The sequence below is a fragment of the Solanum pennellii genome, chromosome 6 (genome assembly GCF_001406875.1).
Source record: "Solanum pennellii chromosome 6, SPENNV200".
NCBI classification, from domain to species: domain Eukaryota; kingdom Viridiplantae; phylum Streptophyta; class Magnoliopsida; order Solanales; family Solanaceae; genus Solanum; species Solanum pennellii.
In genome coordinates, this window is record NC_028642.1 from 28,944,003 (window position 1) to 28,952,528 (window position 8,526).

At 29.5% G+C, this 8,526-nt stretch overlaps 1 protein-coding gene across 1 annotated transcript; it reads right to left on the reverse strand.

The window, feature by feature from the left end:
• Positions 1-740: 740 nt before the first annotated feature.
• On the reverse strand, positions 741-4,276 carry LOC107021581 (probable pectinesterase/pectinesterase inhibitor 33). The gene is made up of 2 exons (XM_015222270.2): positions 3,245-4,276; positions 741-1,559 (listed from the first exon to the last, which is right to left on the reverse strand). The coding sequence occupies exons 1-2, from the start codon at positions 4,143-4,145 to the stop codon at positions 865-867; spliced, it is 1,596 nt and encodes a 531-aa protein (XP_015077756.1). The 5' UTR covers positions 4,146-4,276; the 3' UTR covers positions 741-864.
• Between the last annotated feature and the right edge of the window lie 4,250 nt (positions 4,277-8,526).

Sequence of the window (8,526 nt, forward strand, 5' to 3'; positions counted from 1 at the left end):
TTTTTGCATTAATTTTTCCAGATATTTCATAATAGAGACCTCATGAGGTCTCTATTTACCATTTTCTATTTTATAAATGCAGAAAAGAGACCTCATGAGGTCTCCCTTTTGTATTAATTTTTTCAGCTATTTCATAATGGAGACCTCATCAGGTCTCTAATTAACATTTTATAAATGCAGAAAAGAGACCTCATGAGGTCTGTTTTCTGCATTATATTTTTCGTAAATTTCATTATGGAGACCTCGTGAGGTCTCCAAATATAAATGCAGAAAAGAGACCTCATGAGGTCTCTACTTTAAAATAATATAAAATTAAATTAAATAATATCTTAGCGACCTAATGAGGACTCTTTATTAAAATATAAAATTAAATAATATTATAAAATTGTGACCTAATGAGGTCTCTATATAAAAAATATAAAATTAAATTAAATAATACAATAGTGACCTCGTGAGGTCTCCTTTTTGTAAAAAATCAGATTATTTGTTGGTGACCTCGTGAGGTCTCCGTTTGGCGACCTCATGAGGTTTCTGTAAAAAAGTGACCTGCATTTTACTGACCTAGCGTTGAGGTGTCTTTTTCGGTCTCTTTTTTCCGAAAAGAGACCTCGTGAGGTCTCTTTTCTAGGTCTCTTTTTGGCCTTTTTTTAGTAGTGATATATAAGTGCCTATCTATCTTTCACTGAATAGATGTAACGAACGACAGATTTCTTTATGTAAATATGCGGCTTTGATCAACGTAGATAAAAATCAATATTATATTTGTATACATAACTTTTAGATAATGTCATTACACACATGTTAAAAATAATGAATGGATATATATAGTAATAATTATTATACAAATAAATATATAGACCAAATTCATAGCCCTGAAGTGAATGGCACACCAGTAGAAGGCAACCATGATCGACCACCTACAAGATTTGCAACAGTAAACTTTGAAGCCTCTTTTACATCGGTAATAACATGGTAACCAGGCCATTTTACCCTATTACTAGTTGAAGCCCCTGGTCCAAAGTTACCGTACTCTCCATAATACAAAGTTTTGAACGCGAAATCCGAATCTAACCATGGTAACCATCCTGATGGACTAACCAATCTATCAATATAAGACCTCAATATAACTGTCCTTGAATATTCCTGCCACGGACGTCCCATATATGTCTTAAATGCTTGAACCACAGGCGCAAGATCAGGTGCTGCTGTTATTCTTGAATTGTGAATTGATATACCTGTGTTCTGAAAAGGGTCACCCCTGCCTTGTGCTGTGATCACATTGACTTGACCTACTAAAGGTCTTCGGACGTAGATGACACAATTTTGAAAAACAACTGCAGCATTACCAAATATAAAGTCTATTGTGCCATAAACGTGACATGTTTTGTAAAATTGTCGTTGCGATTGGACAAATATTGTGTCTTGATATCCTTCGAAACCACATGCGTAGAATACCGAAAGATCGGATGCTGATCGGAGAGCGACTGCTTGACCCTTTTTTGGACCGGCTGTGTTTCGGAATGTGATGCCACGTGCAATGAATCCGCTTCCATCAACACCTGGAATTAAATAAATAACGTTATTTTGGAGAATAAGTAATTAATGTGTTATTATTTTAGAGAAATGGTCAACGTAGCCTAAAAATTTGTATTAGTTGGACTCATGGGAATAAATTGGTGTAGAAGCAATATACTAGTAATAATGATGAAATTATATATTTATGTCCTAGATCATTATTGCCTACTTTGATCATTAGTGCGGTTTCTTGTATCAGGATCCTTCACTTGGAAGTAGGACAAAACTTGACATTTAATAACCATAATGTCAACTATCAATAGCATAGAATAACGTTTTCGAAACCAGCCCTATAAGGTGATGAAATGACAACATTGCTAAATAGTCTTGATATATATTATTCTCAATATATTGGCCTGGTTGTTTTAGTTTAACCGTTAAAAAAAATTTAAAAAAAAAAAATTAAATTTTATGATGTTAAATTAAAGATTTGTGTAATATATCAAATATTTTTTGAATATGTGGTATATATATACACACTACTGTATGGAAGATTTTTGTCCAAAAGAATTACTTACTAAATGTAGAAAGTGATATTATTTCATAAATAGACAGAAAAATAAAGTAAGATTAATTCAATTAAAAGCGGAGTATTACACAAGAAGTGGTCAATTTAAGCGAAAGTTCATATGTCTGAAATTTAAAGTTTCCCCTCTTCGATATTTGCCAAAAGTTATAACTGAAATTATCGACAAATTGAGGAATTTCCTTTTTTTCCCGTAGTTAAGTGGGGAAAAAATTAACTACACTATTCATAATTGTTGCTTTAAAGAAATAAAAACTTCTTACGAAATCAGTTGTTAAATACTTTCTCCAGTTTCAAAAAGAGTGATTTAAGTTGACTTGGTATAGTGTTTTAAAAAATAAAAAACACTTTTAAATCTTGTGGTTTTAAATTAAAATTATGTCAAATATATTAAATTGACATTTAATCTTGTGGCTTTAAACATGTTACATGCAAAATTGAAATTAAAATATTACTAAAAAATTTATTTTTTTTAAATGGAGAAAGTGCATGTTTTTTGTTTGAAAAATATGAAATATTATATTTGATAACTTGAAAATAATTGGCTTCGGAAAGAAGCCTAATTAGAATGGTAGCACGTGAAGCATGCAAAAATTGCAGCAAAGTGGCCCGCCAAATTAAAGTGTATAGCATATCTTTAGCTTTACTTCAACACTTCAATTACTTGAAGTAAATTAGAGCTTGCCTAATTACTTGCAACTTCTCTAATAAGGTCCTTCCATTATACTATTCAACCCTTGATTAGTAATTAGTATCCATGCTAAAAAAATATTAAAGAACTCACCCAAAAAGAAAAAAGAAGTAAATGGTAAGATCCTTTTAAAAGATTATTACTTTCTGTTTATCTTTATTTGTTTATTATATTATTTTAAGATAGTTAATAATATTTGTTCAATTTATAAAATTAATAAATAATTAGTCATTTTATATTTATTTTACCCTTTCTTATTACGGTAAATGAGTATTAATAACAAACAATCACACGAAATGAAAGATGAAAGAGGAGGCTCAAATTAACGGGGACATATGAGAGTTGCATTTTAAATGAGCTGTGGGATAAAAATAATGGTACACGTGAATTGATGATTTTTGGTATAATTAGTACAAATAAGGATGAATTAGTGAGAGAGATGAGAGAATTACCAACAGTTGCAGTACTGTAAGTTGTGAAACCTCCTGCTGCACTTCGGCTGCCTGTAATTATTGTGTATCTCAAACCAGCTCCAACTAACATGATATTAGTCATTGAAGGTCCTATCGCAACATTTTCTCTATAAACACCTTTTTTAATATAAATAATTGTCCTTTCATCTGAAACTTTGTTTGCGGTCGCATTAATTGCAGCCTGAATGGATCGGAAATTTCCCGATCCATCTTGTGCCACCACGTAAATTGCCTGGGAAGCTAAGCTCCTCGTCGAAGATTGTAACAACTTCCTTTCCCTAGACGTAACCCAACTTGGGAATCCACCAATTTCTGTTGAGTTTAGTGAATTAACTAACTCTCCATTTATAGCCAAAGAGTTGCTAATAAGTTGTGAGACATTAGCGGATAAAGTTGGGTGTAGTACATTTGACACGTTGAGCTGATTTGAACCTGATAGACATGTCTCGATATTTGTTAACGAGGCACTAAGCCAAGTTTGAGCATCGAATGCGGTACAAGAAGTTGAGTTAGATCCGATTCCATGAAGAGTACGGTTTAATTGATGGATTGTATCGTCGATAAGCTTGTCGCAATCCATCCACACTAGTTTCTTTCGTTTTCCACCAAAGTGTTGCCCGATACTTTTGGAATGGTTTTGTACTAGAAGAGCTTGTTCCAGGGCGACTTCTGTAGTCATGGTTCGAAAATCAGCTTTACATTTGGGCTTGTAAGTACGTTGGAGCGTGGCATCGGCCATGAAATACTTACATGGTTCAGGATGAGGTGTGGTGCTACACCACCAGTTAATATCATCACTTGTGGATTCTTCAATGGAATAGGATTGATGTAGCAAGGAAAAGAATATAAAGAGTAATAGCTTAGAATTATAAGTAGTCATTGTGGTGTTGTTTTTGTGTTTTGTTGTTTAGATGTATTTTTTTGGAAATAGCAATGAAGGATCATTTAGTGATGGGGTTGGTGTCTTTTTATAATAGTGGAAAACAAATTAATTTTGTAAAGGAATGTCAAAATGTCAGTTGGCTTATTGAAATGTGAAGCAAGAAATGCAATCACAAGATATAATTAAAGTCAAGCTTGATATTCAAAACAATAGTGTCTTTACTTCATTTTGAGATCCTTGATACTGTCGATCACGGAAAATGTACTCAATACATTTTGATATCCTTTCTGGTCTTATTTTGCTGCGTCCATGAGTTAATCATTTCAAATTTTAGATTTTGCAAATTAACCTTTAAAGTGCTTCACATTAAATTTATATGGAATTATGAATTCAAGGTATAATGTTTTTTATAAGATTATACGTAGTGATATTTTACCTATATATACGCATTGTCCCAATAACATATGGTTAAGTTACATCCGCCTATATCCATGATATATGAAAAATCGCGCTTTACATTATTATCTAAATTTGTATTCCCTCTATGACTTGGTATAAAGTAAAAAAGAATTATTGAAATTGTGTGAATATACAAAGGAGAATTTTTAACTTTAGTTGTGTCTAATTATTAAAAGATAGGTTTTTATATTAACAAACTTAGATATCATAAAAATTAAGAGTAATTTCATAACGTGAATAGTTGGTTATGACAAAGAAAATCTTGGTATAATATTTAAATTATGGTAGCAGTCTTTCAATGTAAATATAAATCTTTCTACAGCGTGTAGATTGACCTTGCTGAATTGCTTAGCGTTCTATGCGCTACCCCTATATATTTTAATGAATTGAAGAAAAGGGTTTCCATTACATGAATTTGCCTATACACTTGTTCTCCCTCTGATATGATTATATGGATTTGGCGGCTACCTGCTTGTTTACGTCAAGCCTAAGTATTGACACAAGAAACCCTCTTTATGTGTTGAGTGTCCTCCGTACAAGCTATAGCGGTATACTTGAAGGAAGACGCGCTCAGCGGCGGAATTAGAATTAGGAGTTTGAATTTTAATACGAGAAGAAAAAATATATCACAAAAGCATATTTCTTTTAAAAAGGAAAGAAAAATTTATTATTATTACAATAACTCGTAGATATAAATCCATTATTTTAAAAATATAATGAGTTTGATGAAAAAAAATCAAATTTAAAATTTGAATTTTATATTCGATTTCTCGACACATATCAAAATAGGCATAATACATAAATGTGCCTTTTTATTTGGTTTCAAATCACATTATACCCTTCAACTTTGAATGTGCACAAATATACACTTAAACTTGTATAAAGTTAAATAAATAGAGACACATGTCCTACATATCGTTCTACCTATCATTTTTTGTCCTACGTGTATTGTATTATGTAAGACTCATGTGTTTATTTATTTAAAAGTTGGATATTTAGAGTATTTATTTTTACATTATGAAAGTTAGAGATCATAGTTAAAATTCAAAACTAAATTTAGAGTCTAATGTATGTATTATGCCTATCAAATACTAGTATGGACTAAAGTTATTATAAAATCAGTACCATATAATATTTTAATATTAATTCAGCAATCATTTCTATCCCAGATGTCTAATATGCCATGTATTAGGGGATTGTCCATGTGCGTCTACGTTTCTGCTACGCAATCCTTAACCGATCTGCAATGTGTACACGCTTGAGAGTGCCAATCTGTGATTTATTTCTTTTTACATTACAACTTATTCTTAATTCTTAATTAGAATTAATTGCTATACTTTTTACATTCAAAGTCGCCCTTATAAATAATTTTTCAGATTTTACCATACTCCCAATCAAGTAATTAAGTGGACCTAAAGCTAGGGATTGAAGGTGAATTTTCTAAAATAGCGTTGAATTTTGCGTTTGGTACGTTTAGAAGTTAGGTGCTTTGAGTTTTCCCGGAACGGAAGAGATGTAGTTATAATTAAATTCTTTAATCAAATTTTAACTTAGAGCTTAAATGACCAAGCTATCAAAACAGCCTTTTAAAAGAATGGTACAGTCTGATGAATACTATATACATGTACTTGCTGCACAGTAAATATAAATGTACAATAGATACATGTGTGTATCTAAATGATTCACCTTTAGATATTGTTGTTATATATGTGCTCATATACAAATATATTTAAAGGATATAACTTAAATAGATGATTATGTGAAATAGATACAGATATACTTAGGAAAATCATTCAAAGAAAAATAACCTCCGATATATACATCACTATTATAGTAAGGTTATAGGTAAGATACACCTCAGATAAACAATCATGCACATTATTAGATAGACATGCATTAGTAAACTAGTGGAATTTTTTGCAGGAAAAACTACGTAATATGGCAAACATCAATATACATTTAAATAATATAATTATAGTTTAATTTTTTTATGTTATATGACTATAAAATATACAATATATAACAAATTTAATTGCATATCAATAATCAATTTTTTTTATATTTAATATAAATAAATAATAAATAGGAAAAATATTATTAAACTCATAATTAATTATGTATTCATACCTTCTCTTTCATCAATTACCTTATATTACAGATTTTTTTGTATCCTGCCACCCCCCCCCCCCCCCCNATTTTTATAAATAAATACCTAAGTTAACGTCAAGCCTCAAGTATTATAGAAAACTTTACAAAAAATAGATCGACGTTTTGTTGATTTTTTAAATTTTTTATATAGTCGAATACTTACACACTTTGATACATACACATTCTATTGTTTTTTCATTTTCTTATTTAACAACAGTGTATTCATATTATAGTATATTGGTGTATTCATTTTTTGGTTACAATAGTGTGTCCATTTTTCAAATTGTTGTATTCATATTCTAAAATTGTACTACTTTACCTTGTTTGCTGTATTAATACATTAAATTTTTATAAATACTTGTATCCTTGATATATTAATACTTTAAGTTTTATAAATAGAAACACCAATTTGAATTCAAAGTATTCATATGCTAATTGTACAAGTAATACATTTTCCTTATTTAGTTATTGTAATTACAACTGTATTAGTGTATAAATAAATAAAAAATAAAAATATATGCAAAAATACAACGAGAAAAGACATGAATAAACTTTTATATTCTAAATTTTATGAATACCTTTATGAGTAGTATTTAGTGAATATATTGTATTTAAGAATATAAATACAACCTTTTGTATTATGTGAATCAATCATATTTGCGTATAATATATAATTATTAGTTGGTAATTTAATAATGGAAATTTCAGTTATTTAGGAACATAATAAATGGTTGGTACTTGGAAGTTATGGTAACATATCATACCTTATTTAGTGCATTGTATAAATAATAATAATAATAATAATAATAATAATAATAATAATAATAATAATAATAATAAAAATAATATTTAATACAAACATGCAGCTAGAAATTGACATAAAGTGTAATTATTTCTAGTAAATAACATACTTATTTATTGAACTTCAATAACCCTATAAATATAATCATTTTTGTAAGTTGCTCTTTTGTAAACTTTTACTTAAAGGATGAGAGAAGCGATCCAATTAGGTTCTAGGCCCAATCACTATTGTGTTCATGCCTTTGGCCCAAAGATTATAGGGAAAATTGTATATAATGACAAGCTAATAAATTAAATTAAATGTTATAACTGTAGACACGTAATTTTGGCCGAATTTAAATTTTATACCCTTTTTAGAGCTTAAATATTTTTTAAATATAAAGTAGATGTTATAAACAATTTGTATTGTAGTGAATATCTAATTATGTGAAGTCCTTGTAGGATATGGTTAGGAATCTTACTTGGGGACCAAGTAAGGTTTGCCCTATAAATAAAGGGTTTTCTTTCATTGTAAATAAAATTTGTGAAAGATCAACTAATCCTGAATATACTTCAAGATGAATAAGAAATCTTTTCTCTTCTCTCTACTTTCTTCTTCTAATTTTATATAGTTTCATAACACGTTATCAGCACGATTGGTCTATTCTTAAAGAATGATGAAGAAGACGGGAAAAGTGCAAAAGAGATCTTGCATAAGTTATGCAATAAGGTTCTTATATCATCAAGGTATGATTTGTCTTTATGTTATAATTATTTATGTAACAGATCTGGAGGTACCATCTAAAGTAAGTATTTAAAGAGACTTGTCGACTTTCTATACGGTTAATTTTAACGGACTGGAAAGAGAATTCCTTAATTTATTTTAATAATTAAATAAGCACAATTTAGTGAAAGATATGTTTTCAACCTTTATATGAGGTATGTGATCTATTAAGCTATATTTATTAACTACTAATGTTGATTATAAGAA